Here is a 22,484-nt window from a genome sequence, read left to right on the forward strand (position 1 = left end):
TAAAGGATTATTTACCTTGATAATCTTCTTGCTCTTGCCGCTCATTGATATCTAAAGTGAGCTTTTTCATTCTCATCCTCTCTTCTTGTTCTGCCTGTTGCTGGTTCCAGTGATTTGCAGCAAGTTGGGAAGACATGGGTACATTAAGGATCTTAAACTGAGAAAAAATAACAAAGAAATAACAAATGGCTTGAGAAAATCGAAGAAAAACGATTTCAAATAAAATGCTAAGTAGAATTAAACAAATTTAGAAAAAATAATGTCTTTCCTCTAAATCAATAAAGACAGTATCATCCAAGAACATAAAACAGATTAATAGTCTTAATCTTCTAGAGACAAACCCACTCAGGTTGGCTAGGAAGTGGAAGATTATCAAGTTCAACCTCAAGAAAAGTAGAAGCTCCTCTTGCCTGCATTGTTTAGAAACACTCATCTAGCAACAGGGTATCAATGTCCATCAAAAAGACCATCAAAAAGACCTTATTATGTATGGGTAATTGTCAAAAAGGCTTTTTATGCAGCAAGCTGTAACCTGCATCCTTTTTATTTCTATCTTCTGGAACCAGTTCTGGCCTCCCGGATCATAGCACAAACAAATCTACGCCATCTTTAGTATTGACACACCTTCTTACTTCTAAAGACAGAATGAATACAGGAAGAGTTAAGAAACTACCCTGTAGTCATGATCTCAGGGTCCTGGGATGGAGCCCCACATCGGGCTCTCTGCTCCGCGGGGAGCCTGCTTCCTCCTCTCTCTCTGCCTGTCTCTCTGACTAGTGGTGACTTTTCTCTGTCAAATAAATAAAATATTAAAAAAAAAAAAGAAAGAAACTACTCTGTAAGATCTATTTCTCTGTTACAGGAGAGTCCTTATCTATGAAATGTTTTTGTTTTTAGCAGGATGTCTCTGGTTAGGATTGTGCAACATACACAAACCTAGACAGAAGCTATGAGTTTAAGAGCTTCCTGGAAATCATTGAGTAAGCTACATAACTATCTGAACACAAAAAGGAAATTCTCTCTACTGTGGATAATGTGCACACCTTAGTTAAGAGAACTTCTCAAATACTCTGGATCAATGGCATGCCTGACGAGGAAAGAAAGGACATAAAGACCCGTGCTCAGGATCCTCTCTCTGGTGGATCTATGCCATTTTTTTTTTTTAAGATTTTATTTATTTATTTGACAGAGAGAGATCACAAGTAGATAGAGGGGCAGGCAGAGAGAGAGAGAGAGGGAAGCAGGCTCCCTGCTGAGCAGAGAGCCCAATGCGGGACTCGATTCCAGGACCCCGAGATCATGACCTGAGCCGAAGGCAGCAGCTTGACCCACTGAGCCACCCAGGCGCCCGATCTATGCCATTTTGAATGCTTGTATCCTTGAATTATTAAAGCTTAACACTCTTTAAGTCTCTGACTCATGTGAATCTGATCAGACAATGTGGTTCTTCATATTATCTCAGATGTCCTCTCTTGATACTCACTTTTATATGATGCACTTTAGTCAGTTAATATTCCTCTTAAAATGTAATACCCAGAACACTAAATGTACCAGGCCAGATATACTAAGGTGAAAAATATTAAGTGGGGGTAGGAAACATCTACAAACCCAACTAACTACATTTCATTTTTATCACAGTAGATAACTAAGTATCTCCTATTTCAAAATACAAATATATTTAAGGTAGTCCATTTGACTACCAGCCTAGCAGACTTTACCCATTCTCCCCAATGAGATTAGTTTGACTTAATTGCTCTTAGTGGTCAAGGACAGACTTCCTGAAACTACCCCTTTCTATTTTATGAGTTCAAAACCATCTTTTAAAGAAAAAAACACATACACATTCAATCAAGAAAACCTCACTGCAATCAAGATAATGAGCAGGTCCATTACCTCCAAAGACTCCTCTGTCCCTCTGTAACCCATCTTTTCCTCCGCCCCAACACCAGGCAACTGCTAACTTGATTTCTGTCACTACTGATTAGTTTGAACTTTTTAAAATTTTATGTAAGTTGAATCATACAACATGTATTTCATTTTGTCCAACCTCTTTTAATTCCCACAATGATTCTGAGATGCATCCATGTTGCTGCATGCATGAATAGTTTGTTCCTTTTTATCGAAGAGCAGTACTTCTTTATATGAATGTACTGCAATCTGCTTATCTGCTTACTTGTTGACAGCACCTGAGCTTCCTATTTTGGGTTATTACAAACACATTTACAAATGTTTGTGTGGACACAGGTCTCCAGTTTTCTTAAATAAAAAATGCTAGTAAAGAAAAGCTGGGACTAGCTGGTGTATTTTTTGTTTTTTTCAAGTAAACTCTATGCCCAAAGTGGGGCTTGAACTCATGACCCTGAAATCAAGAGTCAGATGCTTTACTAACTGAGCCAGCTAGGCACCCCATGGTATGTTTTACTTTTTAAGAAACTACAAAATATTTTCCGAAGTATTTGTACCACTTTACATTCCACTAGCAGTGTAAGAGAGTTCTGGTTCCTCCACACCCTTGCCAATACTTGGGATGGCCTATCTTTTTAATTTTAGCCATCCTAGTGAGTATACAGTGGTATTTTTACTTTGGTTTTAATTTTCATTTTCCTCATGACTAAAATCATCTGTTTCAAAATTCAATCTAGAATTATGCTAAAAGTTGATATAAGTTTACTGGATTGTACAGTTTTCAGAATGTATTTTTCCCTTGCTCTTTGAACAAGGAAATTATTTGTCCATTAGGAACCTTTCAACTATTACCTCAATCTGAAAGACTTTCTAAGTTTAACAACAACTGCTCTACAATTACTTATAGAAGTTATTTCAGTCTTTGAGGATATAATTGGTTTTTAACTAAAGACTGGGACTCATTTAAAGTAGATAAATTATCCCTTTAGACACTATCTAATTTTACCCAATCCTCAACTTACCAACTTACCAACTGCCAGGATGAAATCTTCCTTGTTGATAAAAGCAAAAGTAAATGGTTGGTTCGTTCCCGCCCTGCCTGCCTGGCCCAAAATCTCTCCACAAACGGTGGGATTGCCTTTCCTTGTTCTTATGATCCTGAATATAGCATTTTAAAAAGTACTTCCTCTTGTCAACTATACTTCAATTAAAAGAAAAAGCATTTACAAATCCTCTACATCTCCTTTAAAAACTGCTAGCTGTGGACTGTTTACGGTCTGACGATAGTCCATTTTCTCCTTCATCCACAATTATGAATTCTGTGTTTTTCCTGCCCCTCCCCCAAACTTCCTTTCAGTTCCACATTACAATCAGTGCTTTCATGAAATATACACTTGCCAGGCAGTGCTGCAAAGACGACCACGGATTTTTGTGGTCAAACAGATGAGGTTCACAGCTCAGGCCTCCTATATGTTAGTACAATTCGGCAAATCACTTAAGAACGCTCTTTCTCTCAGCTATACAATGATATCAAGACTATATTTTAGGGTGCTGTAAGAATTAAGTAAGATAAATATGTACAGTGCCTAGGACACAGTAGGGTCTCCATAAATATTACCTATTAATAATGCATCAAAGTTCAGAATCATACTCACCCTCATTAGTTACTATGCTGAAACCAAAACTGCAGAAAAATAAAATCACAAGTCAACTAAAAACATCACTTTCTTAGCAGAATGACACTGACAACCACCAAGTAGAAACTGAAGACCTTAACTACTTCTGTCTACTGCCCTGAGGCCTGTGTAGTAGTCTACATCAGGAATGTGTCTGCATCAGATGGGACTTGCCTCAACTGTGTCTTATTTCCACTAACAAAAACAACTGAAACAAAGTTAAAATAAAATGGTCATCATTCCTGCTAATAAATCTTGTACTTTTCACAAATCAAGGAGACGCACAAAAAATAAGTTAATGAAAAAGTTGAGCTCAAAATAACCTTTCTGCCAGACTCTTTACATGTTATTTAATAGGTGAAACAAAAACTTCATAATAAATTTACTCTTCCTAAGCAGAATTACTGAGATGTTGCATTAATTCATAATGAAATTTTAAATTTCCAGCACTATGCGTGAAGAAAGCATTCTGTTTCACCTACATTCCCAAATCCAGGTACTATATACTATACTATACTACTATATACTATACTATATACTATAAACTATAAACTACTATAAACTACTATACTATACTATAAACTATAAACTACTGGTAGAGCAAAGCTGATTAAAACAGAAACTACAGGGGCGCCAGGTTGGCTCAGTTCGTTAAGTGTCTGCCTTTCGCTCAGGTCATGATCCCAGGATCCTGGGATAGAGCCCAGCATCAGGCTCCCTGCTCAGTGATGAGTCTTCCTGACTCTCTCCCCTTGCTTGTGTCCTCTCTCTCTCTCTTACCTGCTCATTCTCTCTCTCAAATAAATAAAACCTTAAAAAAATAAAGTGTAAAAACGAACAAACAAAACCCAAAACAAAATAACAACAACAAAACAATCCAGACACTGCAAACAGAGGTGGGCCAAATTATTATGACAGCAGAAGCAGATATGTCAAATTCCAGGAAGACCACAAGAATGAGGACTATTTCCAGAATGATGACTTAAAGCAATTTTCCAATCTTCTCTTAACAGAACAATTGTGAAATCTGATTAGCAGATATATCAGAGATACAAATACTCTAAATAAAATTTAACCTGCCAGTATAAATCAGTAAAGACAGAGCTACGTAAATTAATACATTAGTTTTAAAGATATAATTACTTTTAAAGATATAATTACCCATAAAAGAACAATGTCTGAAATAAAGTAGGAATTCAGTATATTTTAGCTGTTACTGTTATCACCACAATTACTTTCTTATTTTTATCATAAGTAAGAAATCTGGGCAATGCTGAGTACTGTCGCAGTGAAATACAAGATACCTATTAGGTTTCAAGAATCACAACTAAATTTTAAGTCACTCTCTGTTCCTAGTATCAAGTAAGATGCCTTATTTGAGATAAGGATAAAGAAAAGTGAAAATCTGAGTTTCTCAAAGTAAATTACAGACTCCAATATTACAATGCTCTTACTTATTCAGCTAGCTGCTTTTCCTTAATAGCTTTACAAACTGGTTTTAAACATGTGTAGATATACGCAAACACAGAGTGACATACTACTGTTTCACAAAATACTCAGGGCAAAGCAGCCCAATAAGAAAGGCAGACAGATAATTTTTTGAAATCACAAGCTGCAATTCAAAGACGCTTCTATCTGTTACCACATTAACATACTCAGAGAGAAAACAGGGTGGCCGTTTTTTTCCCCTTTCTGGGTTTCTGATAATAACGTTTGAACTGTCCTTCATAATTCAGTACTAAAGAGATGAATAATGATGGTACTTACCACACTAATAAAACAGTATAAAACATAAAAGAAATTTCATAATGATTTGATAAAAAAATATGAAAAATATAGGCTTCTATTCATTTATAAGACTGACTTGAGATAAGTTCTACAACAGAAAATGTTCTGAAGTCCGTAAAAAGGTTATAAAAGAGAGTAATAAATACAGAGAGCACAAGAGACCAATTTCCTGATGCCACCCTCACCAACTGACTTTACTGTAAAGCTGCCAAAACATTTTTAAAAGAGAGTTACTACTTTATCGCAAACTAGATGACAAAAAGAAGAAAGTCATTAAAGATTAAACTAGATTTTCTGGAATGCAATAATTGCAATAAAGGTGATTTAGGCTATATTTTAAAGCTATTTCATAACTGCAGCTGAAATTGAAATATACACACATAATCCCAAGTATCAATCACTATAGTCAAAAGATATATAAAATAAATGATGACTCCTTATAAATATTAACTGCAAAAAAATGGGTTGTTTACGAATATTATATCTTAAAAATATACTGTACATTTGTTTAGAGCAGTCAAAAAGGTTCTTTAAAACATTATATAATGATTCTATTAAAACTTCTATTTTAATAGCCAAAACATATTTCAATTCTAATTTATAAATATTTAAATCTAACTTATAAATATTTAAATCTAGAAAAATAAATTATGAATAGCATTATCCTCTTTTCTTTTCAACTAATCATTTCCTCAGCACCTAGTTTTATTTTCCTAATGACTACAGAAGAGTTATTTCTCAGCAGAAATCTGGTACACAAAGAGATCATTCACTTAAGAACTAAAGATTCCTATAAGGCAAAATGTTTCACATTTCTAGAAAAACAGTTACACAAGAAGGGCCAACACCCAAAAGTTAAATAAAGAAATAAAAATCAGAACAAAGTAACTTTCTTTTTCAGACCACAAAATACCAGTGATGTTTCTTCAAATAATGTTCCTAAAACTGAACATTTTCCAAAATTCCAAATAAAGTTTATGAGTTGAAAATTTACTTATTAACCAAGTATTCTGAGCTCTCACTTCATCTTGCCAATATATTTTTAGTAAAGTTCAATAAAAATGTTTCCTTAAAAATTAAAATTTCACATTTTAAGAAATAAGAATTTCCACTCCTCATTTTGTATAAAGTTATATGGGTTATACAGTATATAATCTATCTACTTTAAACCAAAAATATCCCATCTAAAAAATAAACAAGTTTTACTTCCATCGATACTATTTAGAATTTAGGACTGCTGAAAAGAATTTATTTTTCAAAGCTCAGAAGTTTCTTGGCTGTGGTTTAATTTATGCCTCTATGTCCTAAAAAGGTCAAATGGTGTCTATGAATTGACAAAGTTAAAAGAAATTTCCACATGTGCCTCAAAAAAGGGAGGGACAAGTGAAGAAAATGGATTATTTAAATTTTGTGCAATTTGATCTTCACAGAAAGATGTTCCTAAACCCCCTTTTAGATAAGAAAAATGGTTTGGGCCACCTGGGTGGCTCAGTGGATTAGGCATCCTATTTCAGCTCAGGTTACGATCCCAGAGAGCCCCATGTGGTGGGGCTCCCCACTCAATGGGGAGTCTGCTTGTCCCTCTGCCTCCAACCCTCAGCTCATACTCTCTCCCAAATAAATCTTAAAAAAAAAAAAAAAAAAAAAAAGATTAAGAAAAACGTTTTAAGAAGTATGAAGTACTGAACAAATGTTCAGTAGCTGCACTGGAATGGGAACCAAGGTGCGCCACATACTGCCCTTCACAATAAAAAAAAAAAAAAACAACCAAAAAACCCTCTCTTTTGGGCCCAGAAAATCTGGTATGGGGTAGGGGAGGAGCTAAGAGCTTTTAAAGAAAACAGAGAATGAAGCAGACCTAAAATGTAATGACTAAAATAGAATAGCGAGCCTCAGAGAACGCAGTAGTCCCTGGGAAAGGAAAGCAGAAACTCTGGGCTTTGAGAATCCTAGGAACCGTGATGAACTAGCAGTTTCAGGTGCTCTGAGAGCAGTTTTGCAAAGAACTTCATTCAACACCAAGTTTAGGGTCTTGATTAGAAAAAACCCTTATTTTTCTAGGGACTGAGTGGAGGAAGGGGGAGTGGGGGAATTGCCAGAGTTCAAACCTGGCCTGAGGGTGGGTGAATGCAGAGCTCCCCTAAATGCACAACAACCCCAGAGGCCAGGATGGAGCAAAGGCCATGACTGGAAAAGAATTATGAAGGCAGTGTTTGGAAGACACAGCAGTGCTCTGAGCCTGAGCCAAAGTTAACTGCTGACATACAACATGATGTGAAGCCTTCTCTGGCCCTCCTTTCCAGGGTTCTAATTGGTGTACAAGTTTTGTATCTCAAGAATTACCTGCAGTATAGCAAAATACTGGACAACTCTGATCCTCTGAGTATATAAGATTACCCGACAAAAGCAAAGATAAAAAATTAATTTGGGCACCATCTCTTGGTGGCTGCACTGGTGAGGAGGGAATAGACTATCCCTTCCGTCACAGATGACATCTCATTAGAGATCTTGCAGACCATCCACTTCAGCACAGTAGGCTCCCTCCCTCTCTCCCCACCTGTCTCTCTCTAGCCTCTATCTTGCTTTATTTTCCTTCATAAGATTTCCCTCAACCTCACCTTGTGTGTTTCTTCACTGTCTGCCTCCCAGCACTGGAATGAAAATTCCTCTCTCCTCAACCCCCCCACAGCCCCACCCCACTCTCCTACCCGCTCCTGCCCAGAGGACACTCTGGTGACTGCTGTACATTCTGCACCTGGGACAGTGCCTACTGCATACAGAGCGAACAACAAATTACCTGTTACATGACTGTTTGAATGAACACAGAAACCAGTTATTAGACTTATCTATAACAGACTTATTACAGAGTCTGTAAGTCTATATTATAGACTTATCTATAGTAAGTTGTTGTAGGTACCATATTTCATAGAACCTAATGTTCCTTTAATTTTATCCTTTAATTCCTCCACTAAAAGAGGAAAAAATGCTGCCAATTATCACAAGATACAATCAATGCTAGGAGGCAGCTTGATTTCAGAAATGTTAAAATGTGAGAAAATTTTTACAGAATTGGTAATGGGTGATATATCCTAGAGTTGTATCTGAGAGCTGAGCTTTTTTTTCTTCATAGCACACTGCACTCTCTGCAAATACATTTGTCTATCAACCTTGGCAGGATGTAAACTCACGAGGGCAGGGACTTTATCTTATAGATCACCAGAGCCTCAGTACTTGGTATTTGGCATGTAGCCAATGCTCAATAACCAATAAATATTTGATGGATGAACTATGAATCAGTGTATGTATCCCTTAAGTAATAGTTCAGCAGTCAGGGAAATGATTTTGAGGACCATCTATAAGATAATGGAAAGAAGGAGGAAGCAGTATAAGGAGAATGGAGAAGGATTAGAGGTCAGAAAACAATGATTTTCAAGAGAAATCTTTTTTTTTTTTAAAGATTTAATTTATTTATTTGACAGAGATCACAAGTAGGCAGAGAGGCAGGCAGAGAAAGAGGAGGAAGCAGGCTCCCTGCTGAGCAGAGAGCCTGATACGGGGCTCCATCCAAGGACTCTGGGATCATAACCTGAGCTGAAAGCAGAGGCTTTAACCCACTGAGCCACCCAGGCGCCCCTTCAAGAGAAATCTTAACAACTGAACATTTTCTTGGGCTCTCTGTCATCATCCTCCTTTCCTTTCCCACTGAGCTTACTTATGAAACCTTTCTCCTGAAAGTCAAGGTATTTATATATTCTAACAAATATATATGAATTTAAGATTTAAATGTCCTTTCTTTTAAAACATATCCATTCACTAGAAGTCAGATGTGTCTTCCACCCATATAAAAAATAAAATTATTTCTACCTCTGAATACTTTAAATGTTTCCAACTCTTTCCCTTCATAGGCAAAAGATAACTTAGAACCTACAAAACAGTTATTAGTTAAACTCAGTAACTAACAATCAATTGTGAATGCACAGAGGACAGTTTCTTACCTGCTGTTTATTGCCTTTTCTTGTTAACATGACAAATGGCATTGTGTCTGCAGACTCTGCCTCTCCTTCCCCACCACCGAGTGGAGGTCCTTTCCTCAGCTGGCTTTTGAGATGCAAGGGAATAGCAACATCTAGTTGGTGCACTTTAACAGATTCGCCACTTCGTTGCTTAAAGACGAAAATGAAAAACTATGTAAGTTCTCCAAGGTACACATGGATATATGTAAATATAATTGTGAACAATTCATTCAGTGCCATAGTTCCTAAAACACACCAATCACTGGAGCCAAAGTAATCTTTCTGAAAGGTAACTGAAACTGAGTTGGCCCCTCCCCTGCCCCTGCTCTTACAGCCGGCTTGGCAGACCTCTGTAACCAGCTCCTGTTTATCACTCTCCCCTGAGGCCAAAACACACAATGCTGTAGGTTCTCCTAACTTTACCTGCTCCTGAAAGGCACAGCCACACCACACATCTTCCTACATAATTACCATGTGTCACAAGTGCCTGCTCCCCTGTGAGAATCCTCCACCAGACTGGTGGGGTTCAGCACTGGACACCCTTTCCCTGGTGTCCTCAAGCAGCATTTTACAGGCCACAGGTGCTCAATTAATGTTTAAGAATGAATGAAATCTATTAATGTTCAGAGTAGCTTTATGTTTGTTAACATCCAAGTCTTTAACATTTACACCAGATTCATCAACCAATTATTCAAAAAAACCTTCACTGATGATTTACTGTGCATTAGGCTTTGAGGTACTAATACCAAAAATATAGTCTCTATCCTCAGAGCGCTCATAACTTGTTAAGAGAGAGAAATCAATTAATTACAATTCATCCAAGTCATATATAACCTGTGTTGGGTGTAGAGTGGCTATATATAGGCCCAGTTGGGAGTGGGTGGATGCTGAGATTTCATAAAAGACAATAAAAATGGGACACTTGAAAATATCTTTAAGGCTTCATATGATTTCTTATAAGCTGACGGTAGCAGAGCAGTCTGAGGATTTGGAAGGAATTTAGGAAGGGGAAGAATAGGTGCAAAGCAAAGACATGAAACACAGTGCACTGAGGGACCTGCGCACAATTTTTTGTATTTGCTGAATGGAGCACAAATGAGTAAAGAGCTGAACATGATTCTTCAAAGCTAAGCAGGTAATGCTGAAAAGGCCATGAAGGTTTTGAAATTGCTTTACTACAATTTAAATGATCTTTCGATATAGGCTCCTTATTTCCAAGAGATTTCAAATCAAATAAAATGGTAATAAGGTGTGAAATTTTGTTATTTCTAAGTTCCACTTTGTTAGAATCTGAAGTTCTCCCAGGTCTGTAAGATTTACAAAGACTTTTTACTTAAAACTTGAAAGGATCAGGTTAGATCGCCCTTGATTTATAAATTAACCATTTTCTAATTACAAAATTAACTCTTTGTAAATTATTTAGATACAGAAATGTATCAGATAGTGTGTCCATCCATACCAACCTCTCCCTCAACCGACCACCTCTACCTGCTCCAAGGTGCAAAAACCAGTATCAATGGGGCATGTTCTTTCAGATTTTCCTTGAAAATACTAATATAAACATAAAAATTTACAAGGTGCAAATTGTGCATACTGTTCTATACGAGTTTTTCTTCTTTTTGATTCCATGGGCATCTTTCTAGTTGATTATATATAGAGCTAATTACATGGCTATGCCCTTATTTATGTAACTGGTCCTTTTTTCCTTTCCTTTTTTTTTTCTTTAAAGATTTTATTTATTTGAGAGTGAGCGAGCATGCACACAAGCTGGGGAAGAGGGAAGAGAAGCAGACTCCCAGCTGAGCAGGAAGCTCAACCTACAGAACGCCTGATAGCAGAACCCTGAGATCATGACCTGAACCGAAGGCAGCCACTTAACCAACTGAGCCATCCAGGGGCTCCTAGACTCTTGTTCTATTACAATATGACATCGTTGCATATTTAACTTCATGCATTTGAGAGACAATTAGTAAGGGTAAATTTTTATATCAAATGGCATCCCCATTTGATAGGTTTACTAAATTTCTCTCTAAAAAGGCTGGACTGATTTACACATTCCAAATGTAGATGTTTACCAACACTTAACCACAATGGGTATTATTACTTTTTAAATCTTAATATCTGGTGATCTGATAAAAAGGCTCATCCTAATTTACTTATCTTTTTTTTTTAAAGATTTTATTTATTTATTTGTGAAAGAGAGATCACAAGCAGGGGAGGCAACAGGCAGACAGAGAGGGAGAAGCAGACTCTCTGCTGGGCAGGGAGCCCGATGAGGGGCTCAACTGCAGGACTCTGGGATCATGAACTGAGCCAAAGGCAGATGCTTAACCAACTGAGCCACCCAGGCACCCTTAATTTGCTTATCTTTTGATTATCATGAGCTTTAACATGATTTCACTTATTTTTTTCAATCAACAAAAAGACCCCAGGTCATTCATTTTTTTTCCCCCATTGGTTTGCAGGATCTGCTGCTATAGTACAGCTATTAACCCTGCATTATATAGACCATATATATACACATATACACATAATTTTATATTTATATTACACACACACACACACCCCACACACCCTCCCTTCCCCCACCCCCCACCCGGTTTGTCATTTCTTTTTTTTTTCTTTTTTCTTTTTTTTTTAAATATTTTATTTATTTATTTGACAGAGAGAGATCACAAGTAGGCAGAGAGGCAGGCAGAGAGAGAGAGAGGGAAGCAGGCTCCCCGCTGAGCAGAGAGCCCCACGCGGGACTCGATCCCAGGACCCTGAGATCATGACCCGAGCCGAAGGCAGCGGCTTAACCCACTGAGCCACCCAGGCACCCCCGGTTTGTCATTTCTTACGGCATTCTGAGATGGAAAGCAAAATAGCAGGTGGCTGAGAACAGACTACACCACTTATGAGGCTTATGGCCTTAACTGTGGCCTGGCAATATTAACAGTATCTGACAACACTGTATGAAGAAAAAATGTGAAGTCTGAATGCAGTACTCAATAGTCTGAACATTTTTTGAGATTCCTGATAAATTTGCAATTAATTCTGTTGTGGAAATAAAATAGAAATTCAGTTTTATTTTTATTGACCATTCACTGAATAATCCATTTCCCTCAACTGATCTGCAATGTTATCATTACAGTCTAAGTTGCCATATTTTAGGTCTATTTTGGACTCTATTTCATTAATCTATTTACTGCTGTGCCAATTATTGTGTCTTTAAAATGTTTTATTTTCTTATAGAGTATCTTCCTCTACTTTCCAGAAGTTTCCTAGCTATTTTATTCTTACAGATACGTTTAAGAATAATTTTGTTAAATCTTAAAAACAAGCCCTCTCTAATAAATAAAATCTTAAAAAAAAACTTTCTCTCAAACAGATAAAATATTTTTAACCCACTGAGCCACCCAGGCGCCCCAGATAAAATATTAAAAAAAAAAAAAAGAATTTTGTTAATTTCATTCTGCCTCTATCTCCCTGTTCTTCTCCAACTACCTTCTCCCCCAATCCATCGTTCCCATCCCCTGCCAATCTTTCCAGTGGTACAGAATTATGACTACACAAACTCTAAGGACCTGATTTATGGAGAATCAGTATCTTTTAGGCTACTGTGTTTTTCTGTGACAAGTTTATCAAAAGAAAAAAACTCCTTGTGGCTGTTTGCTTTGGGTATTTGATGGTGTTTGAAAATTAGTGCTTAATTTGGGATTAAATTTTCTCCAGTAGGCTAAACACATATGCATAAAGGTGAATTCAAGCTTCCCTCCTCTCTGATCACATCTTCCCATCCTTCTAGCTTTCTTCTTCAAGAACTCTCAATAACCAGTGATTATTGGACCCTATCAAAAGACTGTATCTTGACTCCATCAGCTTTTCTATTTCTAAATGTTAGGGGCTCCTCAGGACTCAACCTGGAATCTGCTCCTCCTCTCTCTCCAAACTTTTTTTTTAAAGTAGGTTCCAGGCGCGCCTGGGTGGCTCAGTGAGTTAAAGCCTCTACCTTTCGGCTCAGGTCATGATCTCAGGATCCTGGAATCGAGCCCATCAGGCTCTCTGTTCAGCAGGGAGCCTGCTTCCCTGCCCCCCTCTCTGCCTGTCTCCCTGCCTCCTTGTGGTGTCTCTTGCTCTCTCTTTCTGTCAAATAAATAAATAAATAAAATCTTTTAAAATAAATAAATAAATAATAAAGTAGATTCCATGCCCAGTTGGAGTCCAGTGTGGGGCTCGAACTCATGACCTTGAGATCAAGACCTGAACTGAGATCAAAAATTGGACACTGAACTGACAGCCACCCAAGCACCCCCTCTCTCCAAACTTTGTATGTGGGTGATTCATTTATTGCTCCATCTTTAAGTATGCTCTAACAACCACTCCACTTATGTTTCTCTTCTGATATCTGACAATTCCGTTTTGGCATTTCACAGGCTTCTCAAACTTAACATAGCCAAATGGAACTCTTGCTCACTTTCCCCTTATTTCCAACCAGAGATAACTAGCCAGTGGCCTAAGCTAAAAAACATGTGCTGTCCTGGACTCCTTGACCCCACTGCTATCTAATCAAGTGCCAAATAAGTCTGGTTCATTCTTCTTCCTAAACAGCTTTTGAATCCAGACTTCATTCTCTGTGCCCCGCCACTATTCTAGACAGATGATCATCATCTGTCACCAGGATCACCAGCCTTCTAATCAGTCTTCCTAACACTCTCCTTGCTTTTTGTCTTATCCCAGCCTAAACCTTCATATGAACCTATGGTTCATACACGACTGTGCCATCCAAAGAAAACCCATCATAAATATCCATTCACATACCAGGCTACCCTCCCCACAGACCTGACTACGCTCTGGTAATACTGGCTTCCTTTTAGTTTTTCAAACATTACACATCATCTTCTGCCTCAGGACCTCTGACACACTGTTCCCATAGTCTCCCAATTTTTCACCTAGATGGCTCCATTTCTGCCTGTCTTGTCTAAAATTCATGATCTTTGATTATCCTATCTCAACAAAAGCATTCTGTTCTTTCAGTTCCTCAGCACTGGGCAGTTTGAAATTATGTATTTGTCTAGTTGTTAAACTTGTATCTTCCCCCAAAACGTCTCTGAGGGCAGGAACTAGGTCTGTTTTTATTTACTACTTTCTAAAAGCCCACTGCACAGTGCTAGGCACACAGACATACTCAATAAATACTTAAACAAATAAACAACAGACTCAACAGCTATTGATTTATGTATGACAGGAAACTTACGTAAGACAGGAAAAGTTTTTTTAAGAAATAAATTGTTGGGGCGCCTGCATGGCATCTGACCTTTAGCTCAGGTCATGATCTCCAGGTCCTGGGATTGAGCCCCACATCGGGTCCCAATTCAGCTGGAAGTCTGCTTCTCCTTCTGCCTCTCTCCCCTGCTTGTGCTCAATCTCTCTCTCTCAAATGAATAAATAAAAATCTTCTTTTTAAAGAAATAAACTGTTTATTATCTGTCTCTTCAAAGGGAGTATGATTATCTGATGACTTATACTCCTAAATGAGATAAATTTAAGACTTCATATTTCTAGATATATGAAGAAGCTTTAATAACACAGGAAGAAGCAAACTGGCCTAAAAATCTACAGCACTAATTTGTACTTTATCAGAGCTTTTGGACTTAGTAGCATCCACAAAAGTAAAATCCAGGGGTGCCTGGGTGGCTCAGTGGGCTAAAGCCTCTGCCTCTGGTTCAGGTCATGATCTCAGGGTCCTGGGATCGAGCCCCACATCGGGCTCTCTGCTCTGCAGGGATCCTGCTTCCTCCTCTCTTTCTCTCTCTGCCTACTTGTGATCTCTATCTGTCAAATAAATAAAAATAAACCTTTAAAAAAAAAAAAAAGTAAAATCCAGTATTTCTTCCCTAAGGATTTACTCCACCAGCACAGAAAGACTACAAAACCTTCCATCTCAAAAATAACCCTTATACCTCTAGTCACCTCTCCATTTCTCCTCCCTTTCTAGTAAAACTCCTCTAGGGTCGCTTGTCTCTGTATCTAGTATTTTCATTTTCTCCCTTCCTGTTTTCCAATGAGCCTACAGCATGGGGCCCGCGTACCCTATCCCAGGACGACTCTCCTCAAATCACTAAAAGATTTAACAACATAAAGAGGGTGGAAGGAAACAGTCCACAGGATGTGACCTCTAATTATAGAAAAACATAATCTAAATTACTGGGAAATGGAGCTTTTTATAAGTCCAGTGTATTAATGTCAAGAATCTGTTAAACATTCTTTAAACACCAAATGACCAATATTCCTCTACATATTTACAAACAAGTTATTCAAATTTTAAATTGAACTTAAGAATTTGGTATATTAAATTTCCCCAAATATTTCTGTTTGGCCAAGTTTGAATCCTAAGCAAACTCTAAGTAAAGAGGTCTTAGAAACAGAGAGAAAAGAGTGACTGGTACGATGAAATTACTCTTAAGTGTAATATTTACTACATTTCCCCCAGTGTATCTCAAAAAAATGTTCAAATTGGGATGTGGGATGCGAGAAGCACTGGCAAGTGCAAGCTGTATACGTGAGGAAGCAGCTGCTGCGCAGGCAAATGTTTGTTTAGATGTGGAGATCCTCGTGTCAACCAGAAAAGAACATGCCTCACTATCCTAAAGTGAGAAGACACTCTGGTAGAGGAACCGTTCATACCTGAAGATTTTCCAGCATCATTTTATCCAGAGCTTGAATGAAGTCCTCATCTTCCACACAAGGTACGTGCTTAAGTCCACCTCCCTTAATCATTACCTCCTTATTAAAACAAAATAAGAAACCAGACCACAAATTTTAAGATCATGTTTTGGATGGCAGAGTCTTTTGTATGGTTCAACATAACTCAAAGAATGAGTGAGTAAAGCATGTAACATTACTTAACATTAAAAAAAAAAAAGTGTTAATAAAGTATTTAGGAAAACAAACTGAAAATGATTTTCCAAAGGAATATTTTTCAATAATCACAAGAAATACGTCAGTGGCTAAAACTGAAATAACAAAGAGAATGTGGCATGATTTCAAAAGCCAATTTTCAGCCATACATACAGTATTTTCTTCATCGGTTTCATTTTCTTTATTGGAGTCTGTAAGGTAATCGGTATTCTCTTCCTCTTCCTCCTCACCTTCATCATCATCATTATCAGAACCCTCCTGAAATTATTTAACATTAGAAGATTAAAATATTTTGAAAAGGATTTCTATTTTAAATGCCTTAAGATTTAAAAATTCCTATGTAATTGTTCATTATTCTCAAGTTCCAGCCTTTTATGTAGTCTGCCTACAACTCAGAGCAAAGTCAGCTGGCATTAGCTGAAAACTAATGCACACCAGTAGCTAAAAACCCATCTCACGATCTTCTACTGATTTAGTAACACAAAGATCCTTTGTAGAAATTCTTCCTTGCATTGCAGAAGGAATGAGCTTCCTGAACCTTTTATATATTTCTCCTCCCTATTTTGAGACTGAACTTCTCACAGTAGTTCTTTAATACCCATCTAACTCTGAAAGTCAATAAGTAGTTCAAATTTAACACCGTTAGCAGTTGAAATCAAGAACACTAAATTTATAAAGCACTACAGTGTATAAAGCACCTCAGCTTGGAAGGTGTACGGACATACACCATTCTGTTTGCTCTATTAAATTCTGAAGAAGGCAGGATAAGCTTTCATGTCCCCATTTTTATTTTTTTATAGATTTTATTTATTTATTTGTCAGAGAGAGTGAGCACAGGCAGACAGAGTGGCAGGCAGAGGCAGAGGGAGAAGCAGGCTCCCCACTGAGCAAAGAGCCTGATGCGGGACTCAATTCCAGGACGCTGGGATCATGACCTGAGCAGAAGGGAGCTGCTTAACCAACTGAGCCACCCAGGCGTCCCATGTCCCCATTTTTATACAGGACAAAAACAACACTTGGGTAAGTTAATCGAACTGCCCAAGGATACACTTGCTTATTAAGCAGAGGAGGTGGACATTCTGATCCCCACACTTCTCCCCATCCTCTCCTGTCAATGTCCCCACCTCCTCTTCTATCAGCCAAATTTCCTTTTCAAACAGAAGACTGGAAATAACCTTAGTGATTTTGCACAAGGACACACACAAAAAAGCACACAGTTGCACCATATCTGTGTATTCTTCCATTCCCAAACCTAATTCAGTCTCACTCAGTTCTGTAGGTTTAAAAAAAAAGACTACACTAAATCCAGCTTCTTCTCATTATGCTGAGAAATAATGTGAATGAGAAATAATACCTAAGAAAAAAATGAATTCTTTAAATTGTCACAAACTTTTTAGTATACATAACAATTAATTTCAAAAATCCAAAGAATGTATTATAATTTACTATATAGATAGAGGTTTTTAGTGCTTCTAAAATGGAAATATTCTGGGAATGTAAGAAATGCATTTACTTTTTTCAAATGTATTAACTTTTTTTTTTTTTTTTTTGAGAGAAAGCGAGTGAGAGAACGAGCATGAGCTGGGACAGAGGGAGGGGCAGAGAGAGAGGGAGAAGCAGGCTCTCTGCTGAGCAGGGAGACCAACATGGTGGGGCTTGATCCCAGCACCCTAGGACCATGACCTGGGCCACAGGCAGACACCCAACGGAATGAGCCACCCAGGTGCCCGAAATGCATTAACTTTTTTAAACATAAGTCTGTAATTCAAAATCAAATTTGCAAGAGATGTTCTTAAATTTGCTTGAAAAAAGTTATCATTTCTTAACACTTAAAAAATGTTTCCTAGGGGCACCTGGATGGCTCAGTGGGTTAAAGCCTCTGCCTTCAGCTCAGGTCATGGTCCCAGGATCCTGGGTTCGAGCCCCACATCGGGCTCTCTGCTTGGCAGGGAGCCTGCTTCCTCCTCTCTGTCTGCCTCTCTGCCTGCTTGTGATCTCTGTCTGTCAAATAAATAAATAAAATCTTTAAAAAAAAAAAAGTTTCCTATTCAAAAATTAAGCTAAACTAAGTAAAACTGCATAAACTTTTCCTCCTTACTCTTTATTTTTCCATTACTCAGTCAAAATAAAATAGATTAACTTTTGAAACTGAAATGCTGAACTAGAATTCCACTATCCTAATCCCTATTATACATAATAATCTGTGGGATCTGGAAGTGAATGGACACAAAAGTTGGCTAAGGAAAGCAGGAGGGGCAGCAGAGGACAAGTCACACTGTCTGAATTCAAATACTGGCTCAGCACTTAGTAAGAGCTTGTGCAAATTAAACTACCTGTGCCTTATCTTCTCACCTACCTCATAGCATGGTATGAGAAATGGTAATATAAATATTATTACTACTATGATGACAAATTAAATCTTGTACTTACTGCTAAATTATAAAAATGCTACACTACAGAAAATTAGAATTTTAGCAGAACATTTACTTCATCTTTACTGTTATCTTTAATTTACACAGCTGATATTCAGGAGGAAATATTCGGGCTATTCGGTGCTAGGAATAACTCTGAAAGGCCATATGGAGCCAAGGACCAAGTTGAGGACCAAGAAGAATAAAAGAGCACAATTTATCTGAAGAGTACACTGTAGCCCTTTCTCAGCTGAAGTTGTAGAATATCTCACACTGCTCTTATGAATCAACCTATTTTCTCTCTTTAAAATGTTTTCCCTGGGCAACTGGGGGGCTCAGTTGGTTAATCTACTGCCTTTGGCTCAGGTCCTTGTCCTGGAGTCTGGGATTGAGTCCTGAATGGGGCTCCCAGCTCCACGGGGAGTCTGCTTCTCTCTCTGACCTTCTCCCCTTTCATACTCTCACTCTCACTCTCTCAAATAAATAAAATCTTATAAAATAAAATAAAATAAAATAAAATGTTTTCCCTATCCTTGGAGAGCAGCCATGGGAAAGGGTGGTCTTGAGAAGGAGACAAGGCTCATGCAATGCCAACTAAACACTGAGATTTTCTACTTAGCAAACACACATATATCATGTATGATATTTACAACTGCAATTGGAAAAGTAAACAATGGTGAAAAATTATACAACTTTCAAAGTTATAGTTTACTTTTTAAAAAGAGGAAATATATCCCAACTCTTCAGATGAGAAATACAGGAAAATGAGTCACTTTTCAATGACACACCTACTAAGGATGTTTAATTTATTAGATTCTGTTTATCTAATTAGTGCAGCAGCAAAATCTACTCCAAAAAAATGTTCCTACTAAAAAAATGTCTTATGATCTTCTGGCCAATACTATGATTTTCTTACTTTAAAAAAAACAAAAACACCTTAATTCCAGGGGTTTTATAACAGACATATACTACTAGTTACAGTTCCTATAATAAAACTAAGGAGGAGATCTTATTTTACAAATTAAAGAAAATTTTAGCTCAAATAATCAAGATACTCTTGTACAGATGTACCTATTGGCTATAAACAAAAGTCATCACCTCTTCTTCTGGTTCATTTACTTCACTTTCATTTCCAGATTGCTCTTCTGTTTCAGCTCCTCCTTCTTCTTCTTCTTCATCCTCTTCAAGGTTTTCTCCTTCTGTCATGGAATCTTTTGAATCTTTGTCATTTACTAGGCCTTGAAATGAGGAGAAAGTGGAATAAAAAAACATAAAAAGGAGTAAATTTTCAATATTATACCACTTAATTTTTAAGTGAGATAATTTAACAGCCATTTTCTCAGAATAGTAAGAATACAATTTAAAATTATTTGAGAAACATTTTACAAACTACAGAGACCTTCATTTCAACAAAAAAGCATTAACACATTATATATATATGTATATCTATATGCATATATAAACACATACATATTTTTTCTTTCAGCTTCTGTTTATCTCCATCTCAAAAGAACACAAAACATACCAGCATATAAAATGCAGCCTTAACCATGTAAGTGAAGCCTCAGCCACACTTTTTATCAAGTGACATTTTAGAATACCTCCAACATCAAAGATATAAAATTAAGTTGCCTTCATAGAGAAATCATTTGGCTATCAATCTGAATGTCTGCACATTAAAACTAAGGGAAGGAGGCAAAGTTGTGTCACCAAAGGGCTTAATTTTTTTCTTCAGTATTGGCATTCTCCTCCTCAGAGAATCCTGGCTTGAATTTGCTTCCACAGCTCAAGGCCTAGTCAATTCTTAATTAACATTTGAATTCCAAACCACTCTCTCTACTTGCAAGATGCCTCATCTGATCTGACTTTCTGCTGCTCAAGCATACTATCCTGGACTCCTGCTCATTTGATATCTTCTCAATAGAGAATATCCTTCAAAATACACTTTCAAGTCCTTCCCGTACATTCCCTAAGTTCAGTCTAAATTTTACTTTCTGCATAAATTCAATGAGTACCTCAACCTATTACTCTTCCTACTTGCTCCTAAAGCACTTGGAGAATTTCTCATAGCACTTTACATTTAAGGATACACCATTACAATGTTGGTTTTTTTTCTAATGATTTCATAACCATAATATCAGATTATAAAGCACTTGAAGACAAAGAATTGTTTTATATATTCAAAACTTATCATAGGCCATATATTGATAAATACACACTAGGTGTTTAGTAAACACTTGTTTTTATTCAGACTCTTAGATGATTAGAGCAGAAAGAAACTTTACCAATCATATAATGATTTAACACTTTCATTTTATGAGGAATACTGAAGTCTGAAGACTTTGAATAACCTATCCAATAGGAGTAAAAAATTATTCCAGTGTCTTAAGTTCAAGAAATTAACCAAGAAGTAACAAAAATATGAAAGTACAAGGTGATTAAAGTAGGTAACTGAAGTTTGAAAATTTAAAAAATTAATACTGAGAAAAGAAGTTGTTGCTTCAGAATGAGAATCCATTAACTTAAAATTTCTATCACTTATTAGTTTTCAAACACAATTATAGATTTTATACAGAAACATTTTATTTATTTACTTATTTATATATAGGCACTTTAACAGCAGAATACTGGACTGTTATTTAAGCTATCAAAGCCAAAAAATTTAGTCACAACTGTCTAAATCTAAACATTCTGAGTAAAAAATATCACAGTGCTAATAAACTCACATAGCATAAGCTGTCCTTACACCTTTTTTCTATCCACCTAAAACATGCATAGTGGGAAGAACTATAATGTAGAAGTTGCTTTGACAGTCATACTTCTAATTTGTAAGAAAAATACATACTATTTCTAACACATTTTCATTTGCATTGCAGGATACTTTCAAAAACAATTTATAAATATATTTTGCATTTGCTAAACAGTATAATAACTATCTAGCTGCTGATCCCTAGAACACTGTCAATCTTAAACAATGGAGATAAAAATGTACACCCACAGGATATAGGGTTAACAAAATACAAACAACAAAATGCTTCTTGGTGCCTCAGTTCTCCTGCTCCTAACAGAGAGGGTAATAATACTTCCATTCAGACTGCTTTAAATTTTATTTTTCTGCTTACAAGAGATGTTGAGCATTTCCTCCCATACTTAATATGTCAGAGAAAGCAGTCTTTGAATTCTGGCTTGGCAGGTTAACCCAGTGTTTTGATTTGTCAAATATAACTAATATTACCTTCCTGTGTCACTCTGGCATCAGACAGTACTCAATAAAAACACCAATCCCCCCCCAACCATGTGATTATGTCATGTTCATTTATGTGTCAGGGTATTCTATTTTATTACCAATTTGCCTTTGCTCTTTTTGTAAGTGAAAGTAACCTGGCATGGAGACTATTTTCACTTTAATTTTATTTTTGTACTGTATAAGAGCTTTAAACACCCCAATCTGTTGCCATGTATATGTTTCCTACTGTTTTAGAATTTGGGAAAATTAAGGCCTCTTCAAATATTTGATAATCAGATCTATTTTTAAAAATTAATAGTTTAAAAAGTTTTTATTTATAAACTATTTTATTATATTATATATATATTTATTATAAACTACTTATTTGTAAACTATTTATTAGTAGTTAAAAAAAAAGAAGATTTTATTTGTCAGAGAGTAAGAGAGAAGAGAGCACGCACAAGCAGGGGGAGCAGCAGGTAGAGGGAGAAGCAGACTCCCTGCTAAGCAAGGAGCCCAATGTGGGACTCAAGCAAGGAGCCCAATGCGGGACTCAATCCTA

The 22,484-nt window shown here is 36.8% G+C and overlaps 1 protein-coding gene across 2 annotated transcripts in view; it reads right to left on the bottom strand.

Moving 5' to 3' along the window:
- Positions 1-22,484, bottom strand: part of UPF2 (UPF2 regulator of nonsense mediated mRNA decay) — a 110,854-nt gene that overhangs the window by 9,200 nt on the left and 79,170 nt on the right. For both annotated transcript variants that reach the window (XM_046012479.1, XM_046012480.1), the window contains exons 16-20: positions 19,795-19,934; positions 16,439-16,543; positions 16,052-16,150; positions 9,365-9,532; positions 16-157 (exon numbers count right to left, since the gene is read on the bottom strand). In XM_046012479.1, coding sequence (XP_045868435.1) covers positions 16-157; positions 9,365-9,532; positions 16,052-16,150; positions 16,439-16,543; positions 19,795-19,934 — 654 coding nt within the window. The remainder of the gene's footprint in view (positions 1-15; positions 158-9,364; positions 9,533-16,051; positions 16,151-16,438; positions 16,544-19,794; positions 19,935-22,484) is intronic.

This window comes from Meles meles, chromosome 7 (genome assembly GCF_922984935.1).
Source record: "Meles meles chromosome 7, mMelMel3.1 paternal haplotype, whole genome shotgun sequence".
In the NCBI taxonomy this organism is placed as follows: Eukaryota; Metazoa; Chordata; class Mammalia; order Carnivora; family Mustelidae; genus Meles; species Meles meles.